This window comes from Typopeltis vanoorti, chromosome 16, assembly GCF_054136105.1.
Source record: "Typopeltis vanoorti isolate ZY-2024b chromosome 16, IOZ_Tvanoo_1.0, whole genome shotgun sequence".
Classification (NCBI taxonomy): Eukaryota; Metazoa; Arthropoda; class Arachnida; order Uropygi; family Thelyphonidae; genus Typopeltis; species Typopeltis vanoorti.
The window spans coordinates 17,820,283-17,846,109 of record NC_143564.1 but is presented as its reverse complement, the minus strand read 5'-3'; the positions used below and the strand labels follow the sequence as shown (position 1 = coordinate 17,846,109).

General features: G+C 35.9%; 1 protein-coding gene across 4 annotated transcripts in view; it reads left to right on the top strand.

Annotated features, from left to right (window-relative positions):
- LOC150097873 (sulfotransferase 1B1-like) overlaps positions 1-23,501 on the top strand; it is an 87,298-nt gene extending 63,797 nt beyond the window's left edge. For all 4 annotated transcript variants that reach the window (XM_090406513.1, XM_090406512.1, XM_090406511.1 and 1 more), the window contains exons 6-7: positions 1,669-1,843; positions 23,225-23,501. In XM_090406513.1, the coding sequence (XP_090262639.1) occupies positions 1,669-1,843; positions 23,225-23,337 (288 nt within the window). In that variant the 3' untranslated portion in view covers positions 23,338-23,501. The remainder of the gene's footprint in view (positions 1-1,668; positions 1,844-23,224) is intronic.
- Positions 23,502-25,827: the final 2,326 nt, after the last annotated feature.

The following is a 25,827-nucleotide window of genomic DNA, read 5'->3' as shown; positions in this document are numbered from 1 at the left end:
CACATGAAGTATCTTTACAAGAGCCTTGATGTGAAGGATTAAAACAAGAATATAACTTTTACTCCTTGTACATGGAAAAAATATATGATTTCTGCATTGATTTGACCTTAGTATCATCCTGAGTTTAGCTCCCACTCAGGAGGCCTCAGTGAAGGTCAGAGCAATCTGGGTAGTGACTGTAAGGCAATTGATATGAAGTCAACAGTTAATATACAAATAACTTAGTGATGAAGATACTTCCTGCACAAACTTTGTTTGCTTAAACTTGGGTATAGGATTAAAACAAATATATATTTGTCTATTATAATTTAGTTAATTACCAAGTGAAAAAACTTTCTACTACTATATTTGCATTATTGGAAACAAATTACTTTACAGTCATGTTAAATTACTAGTTAATTGAGGGAAAGGGATTAAGAGCTTCATAATCATGTCAGACCATTGCTGCTTTATTTTCTTTTGCATTCAATGTTAATGCTGGATATATTTGTGGAAAATCACAGGATTATTATTATTATTATTACAGGCAATTCCAAGGAGTCGATAGACTCATTGAGGGAGGCCCTAACATCATGTCAAGAACAACTATTCGACATTCACACAGTATCTATCATCCCTCGCCTTGAACTCATTCAGAGTCATGGCACCCACAATAAACTCTGGCAGCTTATTCCACTCATTCACCACTCTCCAAGTAAAAAACCTAGCTCTAACACCCTTGTTAACCACACTCTTGCCCAGCTTCCATGTATGGCCCCTAGTCCTCCCACCACCTATCTATCCTATCCCAATGGCTTTAACAGGTCTTTAAGGCCCACAACCTTCCAAGCATGCTTGGATTTCGTAACCGAAATACGAGGATAGAATGGTCACTCCTATGCCTCAAGGTATTCTTGGCTGTATCCCTGTGAGTTCATGGGGCCAGTTTGTCTGCTTGTGGGATGAAAAACACCAGATAAACTGGCGGAAAAAACCCTACTGCCCGCGCCCAAGACCGGCTAACTTGGCTATGGCTGAGGAAGATCCTTCAGCTCCTCATGTCTCCGACAGGAATCGAACCTAGGACACTCCTTCCCCAGGCATGTGGTTGCGAAGCGCAAAGCCACTAGGCTAACCGCGCGGACTCCCACCACCATTCCTATTCTCAAAAATATCTTCTGAATTAATATTATAGAAACCCTTCAGTAATTTGAATGTCTCAATCATATCACCCCTTTTCTGCCTATCAACCAATTTCTGCAACCCACAAATCTTCAACCTGCTCTTATAAGGTTCATTCCATAGACCTGCTATCATCTTGGTCACTCGTCTCTGGATCTGGCCATATTACACACATTCATACACTCAACTGTCTCCCTAAAGTCTGCATATCTACTGATTATGATATCAGTATACTGAGAATGATATCAAATACACTATATATTGTTATTCCAGCATAAAGTTTTAGTCTTAAATGGCAAAATCATTAATACCATTATTAAGTTGACATTTATAAATAAAGCTTTGTGCATATTCATGGAAAAAAGTTTCTTTTATGAATGTATGATATTTTTATGTAGAATATTTTCTTAAAGCTTTTATTTAAATTCATGCAAGTGTCAGTAAGTGTTATTGTGTAATAGGAGAGCAGTTTAACAGAAATATTATTATGTTTATTGTTTAAATTAGGATCTTTCTCTTGGAATAAGAACTATTGCAGATTTTCTTCATAAGACACTTTCCCAAGATGAAATATCTCAGATAGCAGATTATTGTTCATTTCAAAGTATGGCACAGAGAGAAACTCAGGTTTCACCTACAAGCTTTATTCAACGAGGAAAGCCAACTAAATTCTTTAGAAAAGGTAATCCTCTTTTATTAGTTATTAATTCAGTAAATCCTTGCTGCCACATAATTTCAGATCCTCCATACAGTACTGTCATTGCAACAGAAATATTATTATTCAGAACCCCATGGTGTCACATGACTTGCTGCAGGATGCCCACTATAGGCAACACAAAGTCTATCTTACCACTCCTTAAATTTATTCACCATTCACGGCTCTCACTACCTTATCAGGTAATGTGTTCCATATTCCAACCAACCTACATCAAAAAAGTTACTCTTCTTGCTCACTCATTTACTTACCACTTCCATTTGTAATTTCCAGAGATAGCCCCTTGTCCTTGCTCTTTCCTCTTGTTCTACTCTACCCTATGAAAGATCCCCCCAGTGTTAACCCTCTAACTACCTCTCAATAGCTTAAATGTCTCAGTCATATCACCTTTCCTTCTATCTATGAAACTTTATAGTTTTTCAATTGTTTGCATTATATTTTTAATTTTTGCTCTGGGAAAACTTGACTTTATAATCCACTCTTCAATGACATGTTTTGTGATAGAATCTACATACTAAATAACATCCTTCTTTTTGCAATCAACTTTACTTACCAGATTGTCTTTATTATACACTAACTTACCTAAAGAAAATACATAAAGAAAATGTGCCATTAAGACCTATTGTAAACTGCATAGGATGTCTGACTTATAAACATTCAAAATACCTTTCTGATCTTCTCTCTGCATTTACAGGAATGTTTCAGGATTACAACCAACAGATCTTCTAGTAAGTTTTGATGTAGTCTCACTCTTTACAAATATCTCTCTGATGAATGCGACTGAATTACTTCGTAATGACTTTCCTTTTGATATTGTAAAATTATCATTAATTTAGGATATTTCAGCTACCAGAACAAATTATACAAACAGATAGAAGGAAAAGATATGTGGTTCTTTCATTTCCCCAACTTTAGCTAATTACTTTATGGAACGTTTCGAACAACATATTCTGGATGTTTTCTCACATAAACCATTGATTTGGTACAGATATGTTGATGATATTTTTTCCATATGGAATACCTCTTTGTCATTTCAAACAACATATTCTGGATGTTTTTTCACCTAAACCATCCATTTGGTACAGATGTAGTGATGATGTTTTGCTATGGAACTCCTCCTTATCCAGTCTTTATGAATTTCTTGAAAAAATTAATCCAATAAACCCGAGAATAAAATTTACCCTGGAAGTAGAAGATAAAATTGTCTTCCTTTTTTTGATGTTCTCATTCCATGTCAACCAAATTGTAATCTACTGTTCTCAGTATATCAAAAACAAACTTATACTGGTAAATACATTGATTCTAATTCACATCATCACCATTGTCAGAAATATGGCATAATTAAATCTCTAGTAGACAGAGCTCATAAATATGTTCTACAGGTTCTCTTCTAAACAAATTGTCTATTATCAGAGCTACTTTTTTTCTCTAATGGTTATAATACGAAAACTACCATTTAAATAATCAGTAATTATGGCCATCATCTTAACCTGCCTCAAGAAGAAGTTACCAGAATTTGTATCCCATATGTTAAAAGATTTTCAGAAAAAATAGCAAGACTGCTTCTACAAATTGACTTACAAGTCTCTATCCATCCAGTTTGTAAACTTAATACCTTCCTCATCTTTCTTAAAGACAAATATCCTCTTTCTTATTCTCTGGAGTTTACAGAATCCCCTGCTCTTGCAGCTTATGTTATTATGGATAGACTGATAGTTCTGCACAGTTTCATCTTGAAGAACATCAAGAATATATTTCACTTAAAGAACCCAATAAATCTTTTTTAGTAAACCATGTATTATCCATAACACACAGGATTCAGTGGAATAAAACCCAAGGACAGTACAAAGAAAGCTGTGAAGCACATATTCACAATTCCAACCTTAACAAAAAAGATTGCTTAAACTTTCTCAATTTTGGGAAGTTATAATTACTAATACTCACCATTCGTGTGTTCTGTAAATTGTAATTAATTAATTGTTTATATTTAAAAATATTTTATTAACTAATTTATTTTATTGTAATTATTTTTGGATATCTATTAATGCAGATGTAGCTATTCTCCTGTAGCTGATAGCGCATATAATATCGTGTGCTTTCAATTGAATTGAAAATATCTATCCTTGAAAGATAACTGAAAATTCTACAAATAAAAAGATTTAAATTAACATAAGTGATTCAGTTATTAATTAGCTATAATGAACTCTTTCACTTATCTCTCGATTTATAGATATACTGATTGTATAATTAAGGAAACTCCATTCCATAGGTCTCTCTATGCAAGAAATACATATCCTCACTCTATCCTTACAACTAATTATCCCTTTACATGCATTTAATTTATCCCCCCCCCTTTACATACATATATACCCTTTAAAATATATTAATTAGTTTTGATAAATTAAAGATTTGAAAAAACATTCTTCTACATAGTGTCCTACTATGGCCAAACAGGCAGGACAGCCTGTTTGGCCATAGATGAAGTCCTTGTGTTTGGATATCAGGATATCCAAACACAAGGACTTCATCTGGTTTCACCAATACAGCCACTCAGATCTTGTTGACCATGCATTGGACACCCACCACAGAATACACTGGAAGAAGGCCACTTTATTACACTGCAGCAAGTATAAATATGAAAGATTATTCCTGGAACCAGCCTCAGCTCTGAACAGTGATGCACCCAAAAAAAAAGGGAAAAAAAAACACTAGAAAATTTTCCAAAAATATTTTCCTAATTAATAAAATAAATTTTTAAAAAAATTTATGTTGTGTCAGGTCTTCTATTTCTATACTACTTATGACTTAGCGATTATTGCAGATTCTCAGTTATAGTTCGTATGCAATGCGTAATGTATTCTCAAATCGTCTATGCAACTCTTGCCCCCTCCCCCTCAAGATTAAATCCTGAATGTGTTACTGGCTCTGAAGAACTTCCCAAACCTCAACAAATTTGGGTGCATGAGACTGCTCCATATCTGGGAAGCTTACATTCTAAGAACACAACTCAATTTACCTCGCTAGCTGGAGAGGACCTTTAAGACTCTAGGACCAACTTTAGTTGCCTTTCTTCAGCCTTATTTGCTTAGTGTTGGTGTCTGCATGCACATATCATTTGTTTTGTGATCCCTGAAGATGGCAATGTAACATTGCTGAAATATAGGAAAGTACTGATTAAAGTTTTTAATTAATATTCTTAGTGTTGGTGCCTGCATGCACATATCATTTGTTTTGTGATCCCTGAAGATGGCAATGTAACATTGCTGAAATATAGGAAAGTACTGATTAAAGTTTTTAATTAATATTCTAGTATACATTGTCATTTCCTTAAAAAATTAAATGCTATTCTTCTACATAACAAAACACATGACATTTTATTATGTGAAAGAGGACCATAAACAAAACAAAAATAAGATTATTGTCAGATTTATAAAAATACTGTTTTGGGTAAACTAATTACAGTTAGAATTATTAGTCTGACAGTTTCAATTTTCTGTAGCTTCCCATGTGTAATAAAGCAGGAAACATATTCATCATTAGAAATCATGTTCTAATGATGAATCATTGGCAGAAATGTCTCTTTTATTCACTTATGCAAAGTGGACCTTTATGTTCATAGCATACACTTCTAAGTCTTTACATTAAACACTTGGATTGGTAAATGGCCTAGAATTCTATTTCTGTCAGGTGCCTTTTTATTCACAAAGGTGTAAATAGTGCTGATGTTATGGCTCTTCAGAAAAATTTGCATAAGCTAGAAAGGTGGGCAAATGAATGGGAATTTAAGTTTAATACAACTAAATGTAAGGTTTTGAAATTTGGGATCCACAGATAGGGAATAGGGAGACTGCATAAGAAGCAGAGGCAGCAATGAATCTTGGGGTGATTGTAGATAGAAATTTAATGTTCAGCAGTATCACAAAGATTGTGAAGAAAATACAAAGCATTGTTGCAGTATTGAGGAGAACATTGATCAGCAAAGTGATAGTACCATTATTTAACGCTTTGATCAGGATTTGATCTGGTCACTGGAATTTGGAAGGGTGAAGTAACCGTAGAGAGGGAAGCGGTAGATAAAATGATATCAGGACTTCAAAACATTGATAGACTGAAGGCGTGCAGTCTGCAGAGTCTGGTGGAAAGGAGAAAAAAAAAAAGAGATTTTTGTGATTGAGGCATTTAAGCTCTTAAGAGGTATTTTACTGGTTTTTCATATAATAGAACACAGAGAAGAAAAAGGACATGATGCCAATCCTGGAAGTTGCAAAAAGATAGTTACCTGCAGAGAGTTGTAGGAGTATGAAATGCATTAACCAGAGAAGCTGGTCAGAGTGGAGACTGTGAATGAATTTAAGGAGTAGCATGGTGGACTTTATGTTATTTAAGGCAAACACTTACAGTAAGTCTTGTCTCCATGCAAGTCTGTCTGGAATAATAATAATTATTATTATTGATTGATTCTCTTCCATAAAGACAGGTTGAGTACTTCATGAGTCCATCTTCTCCACTCTTCTCTTAATAAAGTATTTCTTGAAGACTGTTGATCTTCACATCTTTCTTAATATTGGTGATCCAGCTTATCCTTGGTCTGCCCCTTCGTGGTTTTCCGTTTCTGTAGGGCAATGTAAGGTAATCTCTGTTGATTCATTCTGTTTACATGTCTATACCATTTTAATCTCTTTTTATTTAGTTTGTCTAATATTAGTTCTTTGTAATTTAGTTCATCTTTCACTATTTGATTGGTCTTTTTCTCAGTCCATTTAGTTTAGTTTATTTTTTGTAAGCATTTGGATTCAAATGCTTAATTTTATTTCTTCTTTTTTCTTTGTTATCCAACTTTCAGATCCATAGAGGACCACCAAAGGCAATACCATTGAGTTGTATATTTTTAGTTTCAGCGCTTTACTTATTTTATTATTATTCCAAACTTGATTTAGCTTTCCTATTACATACCAACCTAAACCTATTCTATGATTTATTGTTTTCATATAATTTAGATCTTCAATGATAAGTGATCCCAAATAGTTTAACTGAGTTACTTGTTCAATATATTTATTATCAATATCAGTGTTGACTAGTTTCTTTTCTTTCCATGTAGTCGTTATTTTAGTTTCAGTGAAATTTATACTCATATTATATTTATTGCTAATTTGGTTTATTTTGCTGATCATGGATTTCAAATCTTCCTTGCTGTTAGTAAGGACTATATCATCTGCATATTTGATATTGGTTCCATTTACTGAGACACCAGTACATTCTTCTAGAGGTTTGCTGATGACATTACTAATATATATATATATATATATATATATATATAATAAATATGATGAAAGTGGAAGCCTTGTATAACTCCTTTTACAATATGTATTTCTTCTGTTTCCATTTTATTAAATTTCACTATTGCTTTCCTTGATAATATTGCTTAATGAGATTAATAATATAGGGATCTGTGTTAGTTTTTTCAAGGGAATTTGATCATTTATTTTCTATCTATTGTATCATAAGCCTGTTTATAATTGAAGAAACAGCAATAAAGAATAAAATTGTTTTCTATTGTGAGGTCTGCTAGTATCTGTATTACAAAAATTGCATCAACTGTTCCTCTGCAACTTCTGAAGCCTGTTTGTTCCTCTTCTAAGATTTTTTCATAGATAGATTTAATTCAATTTTATATAATATGGATGAAAAATCTTGTAATCATGATTAAGTAAAGAGATAGGCCTATAGTTAGCACATAGTCTTTTATCACATTTTTTATGCAATGGAATTATTTTTGACATCTTTGAATCGTTAGGAAATTTCTCTTCAATAATTATTTTGTTAAATAGTTTTCCTAGGTAATTTATGATTTTTCTCTGCCTTCTTTCTATAATTCTCTGGGAATATTATCAACACCAGTAGCTTTCTCATTTTTCATTTTGTTGGGTGCTTTATTTATTCCTTTATCAAGAATTTTTGGTGGTTCTATGATTCTTGCATTAGGTTCTGGTAGATGGATTGTGTTATTGTTTCCAAAATTTATAGTGAAATAGTTGTGCCATATTTTCTTTATTTTGTCTTTGTTTCCTGTAATTTTTTCCATTTTGATCTCTTAATTTTTGGTGGCGCTAGTGTCCTTGGTAAATGTGGCAGTCGAGTTTAGCTAGTCTAGAAAACGTGTTTTTAAAGTTAAATATAGTGTGGCTTTTTGTCACAAATTATGCTGCAATTGTGCATCGGTTAGAAACAAGTGTCCTTCAGTGGTATTATTGTTTAGAACTGTGTTGTATATATTGTGTTTTCACTGCCGTTTGTTTCACTATAACAACGTGTAAAGATGGCGTCCAACAAGAAACGTACGTCAGCGGTGCGCAGGACTTCTACTACTACACGAAAGGCTGGCTCAGCGTTAGATTTTTCGCAATGGATGCGTTGCGGAAACTGCTAGATGTATGCACTGAAAAATGAGAAGGATCTGTGGTCGGTCTGGCAAAATGAGAAGAAAGAAAATGTCGACGTATGTGAGAAGTGTCGGGATAGGCTGGAGCGTTTAGGAATGGAAGCTGACATCGGGACCGTAGCGGAAGAACTTCGGCGGGAGTTTATGAAAATGAAAAATGACCTTCATCTTCTTCATGAGGAAGTGGAAGTGATCGGTAAGGAGATACTGGAAGTTAAAGCTGAGTTTAATGTGTTAAACAGAGAAATTAGGACTATAGAGATTACTTTAGCTGAAGTAACTAGAACAGGATTACATATGGGTGAGTCTTTGGTGAATGATTCAGTAATAAATAGTATGGGAGTGATTGAGAGTCAACATAATAAAACCACAAGTGGCCTAGAAGAAATGAGATGTAGTGAGAGTGGGGGGGTAAGTAATAGAGAGTTGAGTAATGATGCTGGGAGAGTCATGCTGAATAGTGTAGAGAATGAGTCCATGAGTGTGGACTTGAATGAAGTTAAGAGTGGTAAAATATATGGTGATTCTATGATTAAGGGTATGGAGAGTGGTATGCATGAGGAGTGCTGGGCTGATGGGACAATAGAAAGAGTGGCTTTAGCGATAAAGAGAGGGCATGAAACAGACAAGATGATAGTTATGGTGGGTACGAATGACCTGAGAGGTAGTATAAATCGGGTAGGAAAAGATTTAAGAACATTATTAGATATTGTGAAGAGGAAAAGTGTCAATGGGAGAATAGTGTGCGTGCTGCCTCGTTTTGACAATTACGAGTTAAGTAGGCGAGCAATGATAATGAATGATATGATTGCAAGAATGTGCAGAAAAAGAGGTCTGGAGTTTGTTGATGTTTGGAGTGTGTTTGAAGGAAAAAGGCAGTTGTATGCTAGAGATGGACTGCATCTTAACATGGAAGGACATAAGCGATTGAAGAAGTTATTGTTTTCTGAACAGGTTGAAGTTATTGGGCAGGGAAACTAATATTGAAAAGGTTGAGTGTAAGAGAGAGAAACTTTAGCACTGATTGTGTATTTATTGATCCTTATAGGCAGAATAAATTGCAGAAGAGAGAGGATAAAAATCGGCATAGGACTACGGTAGTTAGTGACTTATATATCAGTTCTAAAGCCGGTACAAGATCTAGAGGGAATCTGCAATTTTTGTATACCAATGCTAGAAGCATTCGAAATAAGAGAGAAGAATTTTTGGCATTAGTCAGTGAAATCTCACCAAAAGTTGTAGGCATTAGTGAAACTTGGCTGTCAGCAGAAGATGTGGTCACTGGAATTGAATGTGACGGGTACAGTATTTTCAGGGAGGATAGAGAAGATAGAACAGGAGGAGGAGTACTGTTGATGATAGCTGATGTGTTGTGTGGTCACTATTTCGCACAGTCTGGTGCGAAATAGTGACCAACGCAAACAAATACACAGTTGGATGCTTCTATAGGCAGGGAGTACGGGGGAAGATATTGAATTCATGCATCAGCAACTTAGTGCAATGAGTGAAGGCTTAGTGATTATTATGGGAGATTTTAATTATGGTGATATCAATTGGAAGGAGGAAATATCACGTAGCAAAAAGGAAATGGAGTTCATACATCTTCTACGAGATAATTACTTGAAACAGCACGTAACTGAAGGGACAAGTGGTGTGAGAGTGTTGGACCTGGTTATTGGTTCAGAGGTTATATGCATAAGTAAGGTGTCCTCGTTCTCGTTACCTCCAGTTGGTGAAAGCGATCATGTGGTATTGACTTGGGAGGTTGCGAAATCTGTGGATTTTTCTATTAAGAAGGGGTATGTACGGAACTACAGGTTAGGCAATTATAACAAGCTTCGGAGTGAGCTTGCAGCCATCCCATGGCAAAACATATTGCAAGGGAAAGATGTTAGCAGTTCTTGGGATAAAATCAGCAGGTATCTGAGGAAAGCAATATCAGATTGTGTCCCTATGGTCAGGAGGTCAAACAAGGCAGGCATTAGATGGATGAGCAGTAGTATCAAGCTTGAACTGCAAAAAAAGAAAATGTTATGGAGAATTTACAAGGAGAAGGGCGATCAGGACACCCATGAGCAGTACAAGGCTCAAGCTAGGAAGGTTACCAGCATAGTAAGAAAAGCTAAATCAGATTATGAGAAGACCTTAGCCAAAGAGATCAAGGGTAATCCCAAAGAGTTCTTCCGCTATGTGGCAAGTAAGAGGAAGAATGACTTCGGAAGGATAACCTTAGTGGGTGCTGATGGTATTGAGGTGACAAAATCAGATGTAATAGTCGAGTTACTGAGTGATCACTTCTCAAAAGTCTATCACCCAAGTGAGGATATCTCTATACCTATAGCAATACCTAATGTGAGAATTGAAGCTAAAGAATCAGAGGTATTAAATATATTGCAAAACTTAAATGCAAACACTGCGGTAGGCTTAGATGGAATATCAGCTCGGGTGTTGCGTGAATGTGCAAATGAATTGTCAACCCCTCTTACCTGGATATTTAATTTAAGTTTGAACTCTGGTATGGTCCCTAGGGAGTGGAAGTTAGGCAAAGTGGTTCCTTTGCATAAGGGTGGCTCTAAAACTGTGGTATTGAATTACAGACCAATCACCATCTCAGGAGTAGTGGTAAAAGTATTGGAAAAGTTGGTTAAAGACAAAATTCAAGAATGGGTGGATCAGGATATGATACTCTATAGAGGCCAACATGGTTTTGTTAAAGGTAGATCCTGCCTTAGCAATCTATTAACTATTCATAATAGAATAACATCCCAGTTGGACAAAGGAACTGGCTACACAGTGGTACTTCTGGATTTTGCTAAGGCTTTTGACAGGATACCCCATAGAACACTGTTACGCAAATTGGAGCAGATGGGAATGGATATTAAATTGGTGATATGGATAGGAGAATGGCTCAGGGAGAGATACCATAAGGTGGTGTATGGAGGAGCTGAGTCCAGAATGAGGCAGGTGACCAGTGGTGTACCTCAGGGCTCTGTGCTTGGGCCAATGTTGTTTAATTTGTATATAAATAATATAGGAAACGGCTTAAAGGGAGATATTCAGTTGTTTGCTGATGATGCAAAGTTGTGTAGTGCAATAAAAAATCAAGCTGATGTTGAAAGTTTGCAGGAGGATTTAAATAAGCTGGTAAAATGGGCAAAAGAAAATGGATGTCAGTTCAATGTGGAAAAGTGTAAAGTCATGCATTTTGGGATTAAAAGATTACCAGCTGTGTACTACATCGATGGAAAGGTACTCCAAGAGATTGATGAGGCTAGGGACTTAGGGGTATTGGTAGATAGGGAGATGAAGTTCAGAGGACACATTGCTAAGGTGTCCAAGATTGCACATAGGATTACTTGGTTGTTGAGGAACACACTGACATCCAGAGATAAAGAGGTTATTATTCCCCTTTATAAAGCATTGATACTTCCACATTTGGATTACTGTGCTCAGGTCTGGTCACCTGGATTCCTTGGAGATGAGGAGGCTGTGGAGAGGGTTCAGAGAAGAGTAACCAAGTTGGTGAGTGATATAAAAAATGCTCCCTACATTGATAGATTGAGTGCTTGTGGATTGCAGAGATTGGTTGATAGGCGAAGAAGAGGGGATATGATAGAAACATTCAAATTACTAAAAGGTTTTTATAGGATTGATGCAGGGGAAATGTTTCAGCTGTGTGATAGTGATGGAAGAACAAGAGGTCATCTCTGGAAATTAAAGAAGAGTGTGGTTAACAAAGGTGTCAGAACAAGGTTTTTTGCCTGGAGGGTGGTAAATGAGTGGAATTCATTGCCTGACTTAGTTGTGAGCTCTTCGTCTGTAAATGAATTCAAGAAGAGATATGACAGATATTGTTTTGCTAGTTTGGGTCTCCCGCGATGAGTCTACTGACTCCATGGAGATACCCGTAATAATAATAATAAAAAATAATAATGTGATTGTTTTAGGAATATACGTTTTAGATATTCCCTCTATTGTTGTTCTGTAAATAGTCTTTAAATATGTTTTTATTGGCTTCTTCAGATTGCTTGACTTTTTTTGCAAGGTATTCTTTTTTTCGTTTTTTACATTTTAAATCTATTTCCTTTTTAATTAAACTGTAGGTATTCCTGTTTTCTGTTGAATTTTCTTTTGTGATTTTTAGTTTCATTTCTCTTCTTTTAACAATCTGATTCAGAATTTCACCAGTCATACTCATTATTGGTCCTAACGGGATGACCAAGAGCCTCAGTTGCTGATTTTAAAATATTTTCTTTTCCTTCTTTCCATAACTTTTCTATATTTTCTGTTTCATTGTCATTGAGATTTTCTTCTAATAGTTTGATATATTCTTTTTTCTGATTTTAGTTTTAAAACATCTATTCTTTTAGGTTGTGGAGCTGATTTTGTGATTTTAAATTTCAATTTTAATTTTGCTGTTAAAAGTTCATGGTCCGTGTCCATATCTATGCTTCTTAGGGTTTTTTTACATTATTAAATGAGGATTTCCATTATTTATTTATTATTATATAATCTATACAATTTTTAACTTCTCCATTTGGGAAGGTCCAGGTATATTTATGATTTTTTCTATGATAAAATATTGTATTAACAATAAATAGGTTATTTAACTTGCAAAAATTTAGTAGCATTTCACCTTGTTCATTGGTTTCATCAATCCCAAACTTTCACATTGTCTTTCTGTTATTATTATCTGAGACCTCCAGTTGGTCGAGGGCTCATCGAGGGAGGCTATAAATTACCCAAACCAGCTATCATACCTTCCCTTAAATTCATTTATGCTAGATGCACTCACTATCCCTAACGGCAAATTATTCCACTCACTCACTCACTGCTCTCTGTGAGAAAAACTTAGCTCTTACCCCTTTCTTGACTGTGAACAACCTTAACTTCCATGGATGCCCCTATGTTCTCTCCTCACCTTCCATATAACGAAAAATTTCATCAGTTGAAATTCCCATTCAAAACACACCCATTCAAAAGTTTCTAGACCTATCATATCACTCCTCTTTCTCCTGTTAACCAGAGTCTTCAATCCACATACTCACAATCTGTCCTAATAATCTAAATCCTATAATCTTTGTAACTCTTCTTTGCACCCTTTTCATAGCTTCTTTATCCCCTTGGACCCCAGGAGATCAAATCTGCTCACAATAATCCAGGTGTGGTCTTATCAAAGCCTTATAAAGAGGCAAAATGATTTCCTTATCCTTACATGTCAAGGTTCGCTTCAACATCGGATTATCCTCTGAGTTGTATTTGTAACATTTGATATGTGACCTTTGAACTTTAAATTCTTATCTACCAATACACTAAGATCCCTTGCCTCTTCAGTTTCTTGTAGCATAACCCCACTAATATAGTATGCTGCTGGAACTCTAATCACGCCAAAATGCATAACTTTATGCTTACTAACATTAAACTGATAGCCATTTTCATTTGCCCAGATTTCCAGTCTATTCGAATCATTTTGTAATTGCTGAATATCAGTAGCATCCCTGATTGCCCTGCCTATCTTTGCATCATTGGCAAACAATTGCACATCTGACGATAGACCCTGCTTGATGTCATTAATGTATAGATTGAACAATAATGGCCCAAGGACTGAACCCTGATGTACATCACTGGTTACCTTAAATCTGGCAGATTCATGCCCACTGTATACCACTTTTTGATATCTGTCTGTCAGCCGTCCCCTGATTTAAGTCAAGAGAAAAAAAAAAATAATAATAATAATCAGCTAACGCCTTTTTTTTCCCGTATACGGGGAGTAGACGAGGCCATTTAGCCCTATCTAACTTTTGGAGACTGAGTGGGCAGTTCAATCTCCACTGGTACCAATCAGAGATAGATGGCCAAAGGCTATCACTAATTAAGTGGTACACAGTGAAGAGAGACGGCTCAAATGTGCCGCCATCTCGTAGTCCCTAACCCTAACACAATATATTTAATGTCTGAAATAATGTGGGTTCTACGGTCGATTTTCTTGAGTTTACGGGATGAAAAACCCGAGTTTCTGGGAGAAAAAACCCGCTTGCCCGTGCCAGAGATCGACTAACTCGGGAACCGGTCGATAAAAGGCTTAGAAAAATTTCCTCTAGTCGCCGACTAGACTCGAAACCAAGTCTTCCTTCATGCGGCTAAGCGCCGTGGTGTGCAAACGCCACATCCAAGTCAAGAGATTATATTTTAATTCCATATTCTCCAGTTTACGCAATAGCATTTCGTGTGGCATCCTATCAAATGCCTTAGAAAAATCCAGCATTATCATAATGTATCCATTCCCTTTATCCAACTCGGCTGTAACATTGTTATAAAATATGAACAAATTGCTAAAACATAACCTTCCTTTAAATCCATGCTGTTCCCTGCAGAGTATAGCATGTTTGTCTACCCATTTCTGTATGCAAGTTTTTACCAACTTCTCTAAAATCTTCACTATCACACCAGATATACTAAGAGATAGGTAGTTAGATACATCAGTTTTTGCACCAACCTTGTGCACTGGAACTATCATGCATTCCTTCCATTCGTGTGGTATCATTCCTGAGCTGAGACTCAAGTTATACAAATGTGTGAAAGGCCTAGCCATTTCAGCTGAACATTCCTTTAGCAAACAGGCTGATATTCCATTTGTCCCTATTGACAAATTCTTATCCAGGTTATGCAACAGCTCCTCAACCTTATTTTCATGAATGAGGCTATGCACCATGCTACATACACCTGGTTGATATATCTTAGCAAAGTGAGCACTCATTAATTGAGCAATCTTCTTAGCTTCCGACATTTGTGCACCATCTGCATTCAATAAAGTTATTCTTCCACATTCATTACTTTTATTCTCACGGTATTTTTTCCACATCATCTTCTTGTGGATCTCTTGCCTTATCTTCTGTGAATGTTTCAGTCTTAGCATTAAAATCACCCACGATTAAGGCGATATCTATTTTCTTAGTAGTGTTTATATCGTCTTGAAGATGTTCAAGAAATTCTAGATATTCTTCTTCTTCTTCATGTGATTGATCAGGTGAATATACTTGAATTATTTTTAGGTATATATATCCTTCTCTTTTGTTTTGAATCTAGTTGCTGTTATTCTAGAACATATTGGTCTGATTTCTAGGAGCAAAATGATCAGATGCTCTTTAATAATTAATGCAACTCCTTCTCTGTGTTGTTGATCTTTTCTACCTGTATAATACAGGGTGGCCATAAATTAACTTTCCCTCTTTGGAGTTATCTGTAGCTAAAACTAATACACGGAATGAGATCACATTTTATATTGAGACTTTCAAGGCATGGGGAGATGAATTCTGCAAAAAAAAGATTTAGTACCAAAAGTCGCCTATATGGGGAAATTTTGGCACTGGCAGAGCTGAAAGCAGTCAAATATTTGCAGTAAATGCAAGTAAAAAGGATTATGCAAATTTTACTGTGTGTATGTGACAATAGTGCCACCAATTCCACTTAAAAAGGGATTAGGAACGTTCAGGCAGTTATTGACTGGCGAATTGGGCTCAATATGTGTCCTACCTTGCCTTAGTGTGCTTTACTTGTTAAGTTGTTTTACCTTGAAATGCAATGCCATAGCAATCCTTCGGGAATTTAGAAGGCTTCATAACCTGCATACAGGAGCTGTAGCATAGCACTGAGAGCTATGATTAAGAAGTTTGAAGAAACTGGATCACTAGGAGTTAGACCTGGCAGAGGATGAAAAGTAGTGCAAGAAGAGACAGTAACAGACGTTGCTACTGCGGTGTTCGATGACATGGGGACCAGTACTAGTCCAAGCACTTGTGCCATTACTTTCTGTGAGTTCAATCACTACATTAATTTCTGTATCTCTCACAAGTTGTTGTTTTAGTTGAATTATTATTATTATCATTGTAACGCGCCAGATATTCAGCTGGAATGAGTGACGCGGCTGTCGCTTACACTGTTGAAATGTTATTATTCCATTTTATCTGCCTTTAATGTAATTATCTGTTTGTTTTTGGCTTTGCCAGCACCAAAATTTCCCCTATCGGCGACTTTTGATACGAAATCTTTTTTTTTCGCAAAAATCATCTCCCTATGCCTTCAAAGTCTCAATATAAAATTTGGTCTCATTCCATTTATTGGTTTTAGCTACAGATGCCTCCAAAGAGGGAAAGTTATTTTATGGCCACCCTGTATATTCTGCTACATTTTAGGTCTAACATTCCTTTACTTGGCCAATGGGTTTCAGTGATTCCAATTACATTTCATTTTAAATCTTTCCAGTTCTTTCTCAATCACTGTTAATTTTCCAGGTTTAAATAGTTTCTGAACATTAATTGTTGAAATATCACTAATATTTTTGGCAGAATTTTTTCTCACCTGCCTTATGTGGTGTTAGGGCAGGCACGTTGATTGTCCTGTATGTGGTAGCATTTTTCAAGTCTCTTCTAGCTGTACTAGTTATACAAAAATGTATGATGTTGTCCCATCATAATAAATATGGACACTGCCACAGAGGAGTTGCAAGCAAGCTGCAGTATCTGCCTTTAAACTTCATGAGTAGTATAGCTAGTAGTATAGGTAGTATAGCTATTTTTATTATGATCATTATTATAAACTAACCCAACTTCATCTGAAACTGTGGTCTTTTAATTTGTAAAATTTGGTTTATCTCACATTTGGCTCCTTCAACAACTTACATTATAGCCTTCCACGGTCACTAGGAATCTTATTTCTCCAGCAGCAGTACCTGCAGTTCCAGCCATCTATATTAGCCAAATAGGACCTTAGTGGCTGCCCATCTTCGTCGTCATCTTCATCTGAGCAATTCAGGTATAGGCTTTTTATGTCCTGTTCCTGCTTTGCAGATGAAGTTGATCTTTCCACCTTAATTTTGGCCATCTGCAGTCTCTGTTCTTCCTGCAGGTTTATATTTATGTGCTAAGGCTACCTCAAGGGCTCACTTTAGTGATACGGGAGCAGCAGTGATACCTGAGGCACCTGATGCTGGACCATGCTTTATTTCATGTAATATACATCTGTATATTATCTGTAGACTAGTCTCTACTCTTCTTTCTTTCTTTCTTCTTGTTGTTCCTCTTGCTCCCCCCCCCCCCAATGCTATTGAGTAGTCGAGGGCTAGGGGTGAATCTTTCCTATTATACTATGTTCTTTCCATCTGAAGCAGTGAGAGTCTGCTTTCCCTCCCAAAAGGCAGGTTTGAAGGCCTTAAGGTGGCAGCCCCACGACCGAACTCACCCTGTGAATGGTTGGTAACCTATGCAGGGGAAATTTACAATTACTCGCAACGCTCTGAAGAAGAATAATTGGATGGATTTTAGTCCTATAATTAAGTTTTCCAAAAGTACAATTACTGGTATTTTCCAGTAATAACTGAAAAAAACTTTAAATGTAGCTAGCATAGTGTTAACAGGACATTATATATAGAAAGTGAGCAAATAATAAATTACATCATTTTCATGGTACTATAAGATGAGCAACAAAAGGCAAAAAATAGGAAGGAAACCCAGTTAAAAATTTATTTTAACTGTGTTTCCTTTTATTTAAAGTTTCATGCAATTTAGTATTGAAAGAAAATGTCAACAATGCAGTATTGTATGGTTTAAAGTTGGATTATTATTATTATTATTCATGACACCTCCAAGGAGTCCGAAGACTCATCACAGGAGGACACCTACTGTACAACTTTCCGTCTCCACCACTACCAAACTTCTACTACAAATCAACTACATCAGTGCCATCTACCGCCCACCACCATCACAACAAGTATTTTTTGTCTGTAAATTGCATGTGTTCTGAAGGGCCGATTTGTCTGTATGCAGGATGAAAAACCCGAGTTTCCGGGAGGAAAAAACCTGCTACCTCCGTATGAGATCAGCTAACTCACTTTCAATTGAAAAAGTCCATATAAAGATTCCTCCCATTACGATGGGAATCGAACTCGGGCTTTTTTCAGTAGAAGGGCGCAATGTACCATCATTCTTCCAATTGTGCTACAGAGGTGCTACAATATAGAAGGATAGAAGGGAATCTAAAGGATAGAAGGGAAAAAAATGAAAATAGAATACAAGCAGTCAAAATGAAATAAGGGATAAACTACAAAAATGTGCAATAAATGATAAAATAAAAGAATACCAAGAGATTTGGAGAAAGCAAGTACAGTGAATGGAAAAGGGAAGACTACCAAAGGAAGTAACCTGAAGAAACCTGAAGGAAAAAGAGATATAGGAGGACCTAAGAAGATATATGTATTCCAGAGGAGCAGAGCAGATTTCCAACACCATCTGCTATTCTTTTAGGGTGGAGACAGCTGACTATTGAACTTACTTGGTCACTTGTAGAACATATTCTATTTCAGAGCAGTGCAGGCCAAATAGAAACAGAGGCAAGTCACCTATCCTTTTGAACTGCAAGTGAACAACATCAGTAATGGCATTCCATATCTGTAGTTAGATGGGCTGCTGCCAATCCTCTCCTAATCTGAGTCATTCACCCATCCAATTCTTGTCCATCTGTAGACAAGTTGAGTCTCCTAATTATGGATTTTAGGCAATTTAATGCAGCTGGCTTGCCATTCCTCTGGGGATAAGTATTTTATGTCCATTGAATATGTGTTCACAGAGCTGGTTTACCTGTTTTGAAGGATGAAAAACCCAAGTTTCCTTTAGCAACATCCAACACAGTATTTCATTTTATTCACTATCTCACATCACACTGCCTCCAAACCATTGTCACTATTTCCCTATTGCATCTCTACCTTGTATGGACATAACTGTTTTTCTATCATCAATAGCACTCCCCCTTCCTTTTTACCCTCTGTATCTTCATGAAATACATCGACATTTTCCATCTCTATTCCTGTCGGGATGTCATCCTCATGCAACCATGTTTCGCTTATTCCAATGATTTTTGGGTGAACAAACTCAATCAATGTAATTATTTAATTTGCCTTATTTTTATACTATTAGTATATGTATATAAACATAACAGCTCATTCCTGGATCTATTACAAGTTTAATTGATACCACTCATTACATGCGATTTCTCCATACCTAACTCAAGCCATGTCTTTTACTGCTTATTCATATTAGAATCGTCTTCAAACCCAACTGTTTTCCCTTTGATCCAAGTTTATCCCCTTCCCTTTCTGTCCAAATACTCATTCACATCCTCTTGGAGCATCAACCTTTCTCATGCTGTGTTCTCCTGTCTACCCCCATTTTCCTCTTTGTATTGCACATCTCTCACTCTATATGCATCACTTCATTCGTAACCACCACCCTCAATCTCTCCTTCCTTACTGTCTAACTCTTTCACATCACTTCATACTTGATCAGATTCATTCTCTGCACTCATTTCTGTACCTTCCAGCAGCAGCAGCAGTCTCTCCAAATGACCCACACCAGAACCATTCAAATGCAGCCCATCACTCTTATATAATTCAATTCATTCTTCAAACTCATTCCATACATTAACAAACTACACTCCTTTATCTTCACACATTTCCACTAATATATCATTTAGTCTTTGCTCTCATAATCTTCACTCTCTGCCTCATTTCATGACTGTCATACCCAGGCAACACACTGACTACCTTTCCTATTACACCATCATCTTTTATCCTTCTCAATAACCTACTGATATCCAATCTTACATTTTCCTTGTTTCCAGTGAAGTCATTAATCCCTATTACCACTACCAACTCTTTTGCTCGCTTACTCCTCATATCCAGCACCTCAATAACTCTATTAATTTTACCTCCAGGAAAACAAACCTTGCACATCTTATCATTTACCACACCACTAATAATAAAATTAATATATTGCAACGCCACTCATGAGTCTTTCATGCTGACATCATTCGTTTTCATCTTCTTCACTCCTCCATACATATCTCCAATTCTCTTCATTTCATTATGCACCCATTTCATTTTTATTTTATTATTATTATTTTATTTATTTATTTTTTGTATTAAAAATGCCTATGACACAGCCAAAAATTCTACAAATAAACAGGTTTTAATTACATGACTTCTGTCATTAATTATAATTTTAATAGAGTTTCTGACTCCATGGAGATTCAATGTTCATAATAATAATAAAAAGAATTCTGCTCAGCTTGATGGCTTTTGGCCAACTGAAAAAATGTTTGAATAGTAAAATAAAACATGAAAATAAAGCCAAACTTTTCAAGCCGTGTATCATCCCAGTTATGACATCCAAACAAAAGTGTTGATTATAGGAGAAAAGATTTTAAAATTGAAATGGAGACTGGGGACATATTGAATGGATGAAAACCACTAGATGGACAAAGACAATCACCTATGGCATTGATATAAAGGAAAATTTGTATTAAAAATGCCTATGACACAGCAAAAATTCTACAAACAAACAGGTTTTAATTACATGACTTCTGTCATTAATTATAATTTTAATAGAGTTTCTGACTCCATGGAGATTCAATGTTCATAATAATAATAAAAAGAATTCTGCTCAGCTTGATGGCTTTTGGCCAACTGAAAAAATGTTTGAATAGTAAAATAAAACATGAAAATAAAGCCAAACTTTTCAAGCCGTGTATCATCCCAGTTATGACATCCAAACAAAAGTGTTGATTATAGGAGAAAAGATTTTAAAATTGAAATGGAGGCTGGGGACATATTGAATGGATGAAAACCACTAGATGGACAAAGACAATCACCTATGGCATTGATATAAAGGAAAATTAATGCCTGGATGACAAGAGAAAAGATGGAAGGATGACTTGGTAGAGATGGCTGGAGGATTTTCGCATTAGGAAGCTTTCAACAGAGAAAGATGGAGCAAAATGGAGAAGGAGTGATCTTTAACCAAAAATGATATTAAGAAAGGCTTCGAAGAATAATTTAAAAAATTCTAAAAAATCGACTTTTCATAGAAAAATCAGTTCATTTCTTTCTCAAGAACTTCCTTCTGAATAGTAAAGATTTAGCTGATTTTGAGTGTGTGTGTGTGTGTGTGTGTGTGTGTGTGCATGCATGCATGTGCCTATTTATGAGTGGCCTTTAACACATTTTTTCTCTTATTACAAAACAAATTTTTACATCACAGCCTTCTTTGTTCATGTTTATTATATACCCTCTGTCCAAAAAGAAACCAAACTTTTGATAGAAAATAAAACACAGGCCAATTATAATTATTCAAATCATTTATTTCAATCAATATACTCTCCCTCAGCTTCGATTCAGTGTTTGGCATGGTCAATTAATTCTTTAAATTAATTTTTTATATCAGTTTTTGGGATACTGTTGAAGGTCGTGGTTACTGCTGCTTGAACATTTTCAATGGTGTCGTATCACTTTCCTTTCATCAGCAAATGAAGTTGGGGGAATAGAAAGAAGTTACAGGGTGCTAAATCAGGTGAATATGGTGAGTGATCCAACGCACAAATTGCTTTTTGCTCAGAAACTGTCTCAGAATGTTCGAATGATGAGATGGTACATTATTGTGCAAAAGTGACCAGCTGCCTGCATCACGATATTCATGCCTTCAAAAGTTCGAGATAAAACTCGCCATTGATCATTTGGCCAGGCGGAAAAAATTCTTTGTGGATAATGCCCTTGGAACCATAGAAACAAATCCGCATTGTCTTTACTTTTGACTTCTCCAATCGACTTTCTTTTGGATGCTCCTCTTTTGGTGGTCTCCACTCAGCACTCTGTTGCTTTGTTTTGGGCTCATACTCAAAACACCATGTTTCATCACCAGTAATGATCATTTCAAGAAAGTTTGAGTCCTTATGAGCGGATTTAATGGGGTCCTTGCAGTGTTCAACTCGATACATTTTTTGGTCATCGGTCAACTTGTGGGGAACAAATTGCGAATTCAATTTACGAAGGCCCAAACCCTCGATCAAAATGTTGTACACAGTTGATTTTGGAATCCCCAATTCATCTTCAATCAATCTCACGGATGATTTTGGATTTTCTTTGATGAAATTACGCACTTTTTGGATGTTAACTTTGCTCAGTTTAGTTTTTGGACGGCCCTGCTTTTTGTCATCCCGAAGCGTCTCACGACCACTTTGAAATTGCTTAAACCACTCGTAAACTTGCGTACAGTATAAGCATTCATCACCGTATGCTTTTTGAAGCATTTGATGCATTTTGGTAAAACGTTTACCAAGTTTAACACAAAAATCAATTGCAGCTCTCTGTTTGAAACTCATTTTCCAACCGTTTTGTCAAAACACACTGTCACTCTTGGCACTATAACTCGGCTTCTAATGAAAAAATGTCATAAACAGTTGACACAACACTAATGAAGGTTGCCACTTTCAACAACAAAAAGATACAACAGGTGACGCCACTAGTTTCTTCTATTTTCAAAAAGTTCGGTTTCTTTTTGGACTGAGGGTGTATGTCATGTGATAAAGTAACTCGTACTTATGAAGAGAGAATATGACTATAGAATCTATTTCACATTTTCCCCATCATATTTTATTTATAGATGTTTGGGCAATTAACTTTGGATTTTGCTTCTTTAAACTCCAAGAGAGTTGACTTAAACACACAGACTATGGCCCAGCTGTGTGCCAAATCATTGTTATTTGGCACACAACTGGGAAGCTTATCTTCAAATATTGCTAAAAATCCATATGTTCTTAAAAATAAATAACTAAATTAATAAATCGAGATATGGAGTTTATTCTGAGTCAGAAGAGGAGAGAGATAAATATACAAATGCAGCATTTATAACTATAAAATTACACGATCAATTTTATTTATTTTTTGCTTCAGTGCTATTTCTCTGTTTGTAAAGTGTTGTCTAATTAACCTTTCAGTGGTGAACTTATTCTGAATTTTTATTGTTAATTTTAATGCAATGTAAACTACTTGGGCACACTAATATACCTGTTTATCCACATTTCAGGTCAAGTTGGTGACTGGAAAAACTACTTTACAGATGAAATGAATACAAAATTTGATGAGTGGTTAGCTACTCATTTTGGAGATTCTGATTTATCATTTAAATATGAATTATAATGATTTACCTTTGATTATTTCAGTGAAGCTTTTTATTATATATCATAAAATATAACAAAATTAAGTTACTTAAAAGAACAAAGTTTAGTTGAACACGAGTTTATTATGTTGTCAAATTTGTTTTTTAATAAAGGAAAATAAAAATACAGAACAGTGCCTCTGCATTAGTAGCAATGACATCTTTTGGTTTGAAAGAGTAAAATTATATCTTGTCTTGAATGTTATTATTATCCTGAAACTCCATGGAGTCACAGACTCATCTAGGAGGTTCATTTTGTCATGTACACAGCTCATCATACCACAACTTAAACACAGTCAAATTCTCTACCAACACCATGCTCTCAGGTAATGCATTCCAATCATCCACAACTTTGTATGCAAAAAACCTTCTTCTCACTCCCTTGCTCACACCCTCTTTATACAGCTTCTAATGATGACCACTTGTTCTTCCCCAATCTCCCACCATTTTATGAAAAACCTTTTGACATTAATCCTTTCTTCATATTCAACATTCCAGGGATCAGAAACTATCTTAGCCAATTTCTTCTGGACCCTTTCTAGTATCTCTTCATCATTTTGAAAACCAGGTGACTAAATCTGTGCACAGTGATCCTGTAGCACTGGGGCCTAATCAAGATCTTGCATGAAACCAGAATCTCCTTGCTTCTACAAGTTGGTGTCCTCTGCATTATTGCCAGAATTTGTTACATTGTCCTCACAATTTTGGCAATATGTCCTCTAAATTTCAGATCCTTATCTGCCATCACCCTAAGATGTCTTATTTCCTCCACTTCCAATAATATATCCTCACCAAGAGTAAATTCTACATCCTATCTATGTTTTCAAAATTTTAAAATCTTACATTTTGCACATTGAACTGGCATCCCCACTCCCATATCCATTCACTCAGCCTCTTCAAATCTTCTTATAAGGCCACAAGAAGTGGCCTTACAAGAAGACTTGAAGACTCTCCTCATATTCCTCTTCCTCACTCACAGTCAGTCTCTCCTCCTCCTCATCTACTGCTCTTAAACTCTCCATGATGTTAGATTCATAAGAATGAAAGACCTTTATGAAATGCTCATTAAATATTTCAACTATATCCTCTGCAGCTGTTATCCTTATACCATTTTCTCCAATCAGTGCAATCCTACCATAATTATTCTTTTTTTTTTTTTTTGCTGGCTACATATCCAAAATACTCCCTAGGATTTTTTTGGCTTCTTTAGCTAACCTGCTCATACTGAACTTTTGTTACTCTTAACAAATGTGTCACCCTCCTTGCCTGCTCTTTATTCCTCATGGAATTGATTATTACCACTCCTCTTATGTTGTCTCCATAATGCATTTTCCCTCCATATTGCATGCTTAATCTCTTCACTTATTCATTTCACACCTACCTTATTTAATCTTCTGACCTTTGAAATACATTTAGACATTGCTACTACTAGATAGTTCTTGAATATCATCTTAGCAGCATTGATCTCCTTTCCAGCCAACTCCCCATTTCATGCTTCATTCCAAGCTGTCTTCAGAGCTTCTCATAATCACCAGCCTTGTAGTTCCACATATACCCTTTCTTCACAGAAGTCCTCACATTGCTGGCAAACTATCCAGGTAATCATTTCACGGTCACTCTCACCAACTAGAGGGAGATTTGAAACCTCATTTATGATAACATCCTCTGACGAGATCATCAAATCCAAGTCCCTGAATCCTCGTGTAACCTCTGTTGCAATCTGCTTGAGGTACTTTTCCCTCCAAAACTCAAGAAACTCATTTACTTTACTTATTGCTATCTCATCATCCCAGTCTATATTGCTGTAATTAAAATCACCCATAATGATCACTATTTTCCCATATGCTCAGCTAATTTGCTCAAACATTTCTTGGTCACATAGTAACCAGGAAATGTATAAGAAAAGTATTTCATTCTATTCACCTCTATCTCACACTATGCTTCCTCAAAACCATTACCACTATTTCTCCCTTGCTTCTCTACCTTGTATGAACATAACTGTTTTTCAATCGTCAATGGCACTTACCTCCCTTTTCACTCTTTCTGTCTTCATGAAATATATTATTCTCTTTCATCTCCATTTCTGTCTGGATGTCATCCTCAGGGCCGGCCATCTCAGGGGTGCAGTGGATGCAATGCACCCAGGCCCCGCGATCGAGTGGGCACAGTCGGTACACATTTGCGGAAACTTATTATATTTCGAATGTGTTTTTTTTGTTTTTCTGTGCCAAAATCATTTACAGGTAAGAGGTTTTACAATATGTTTATTTCGAATCCTTTAATTTTTACCTTTGAAAAATATTTTAGGGCCCCAAAAGGTTTCTTGCACCCGGGCCCCTTTATAGAGAAGGCCAGTCCTGGTCATCTTCATCCAACCATGTTTCACTTAATCTGACAATTTTTGGGTGAACAAACTCAACAATGCAACCATTTCCATTTCCTTGTTTCTGATACTTCTAGCATTCTTATAC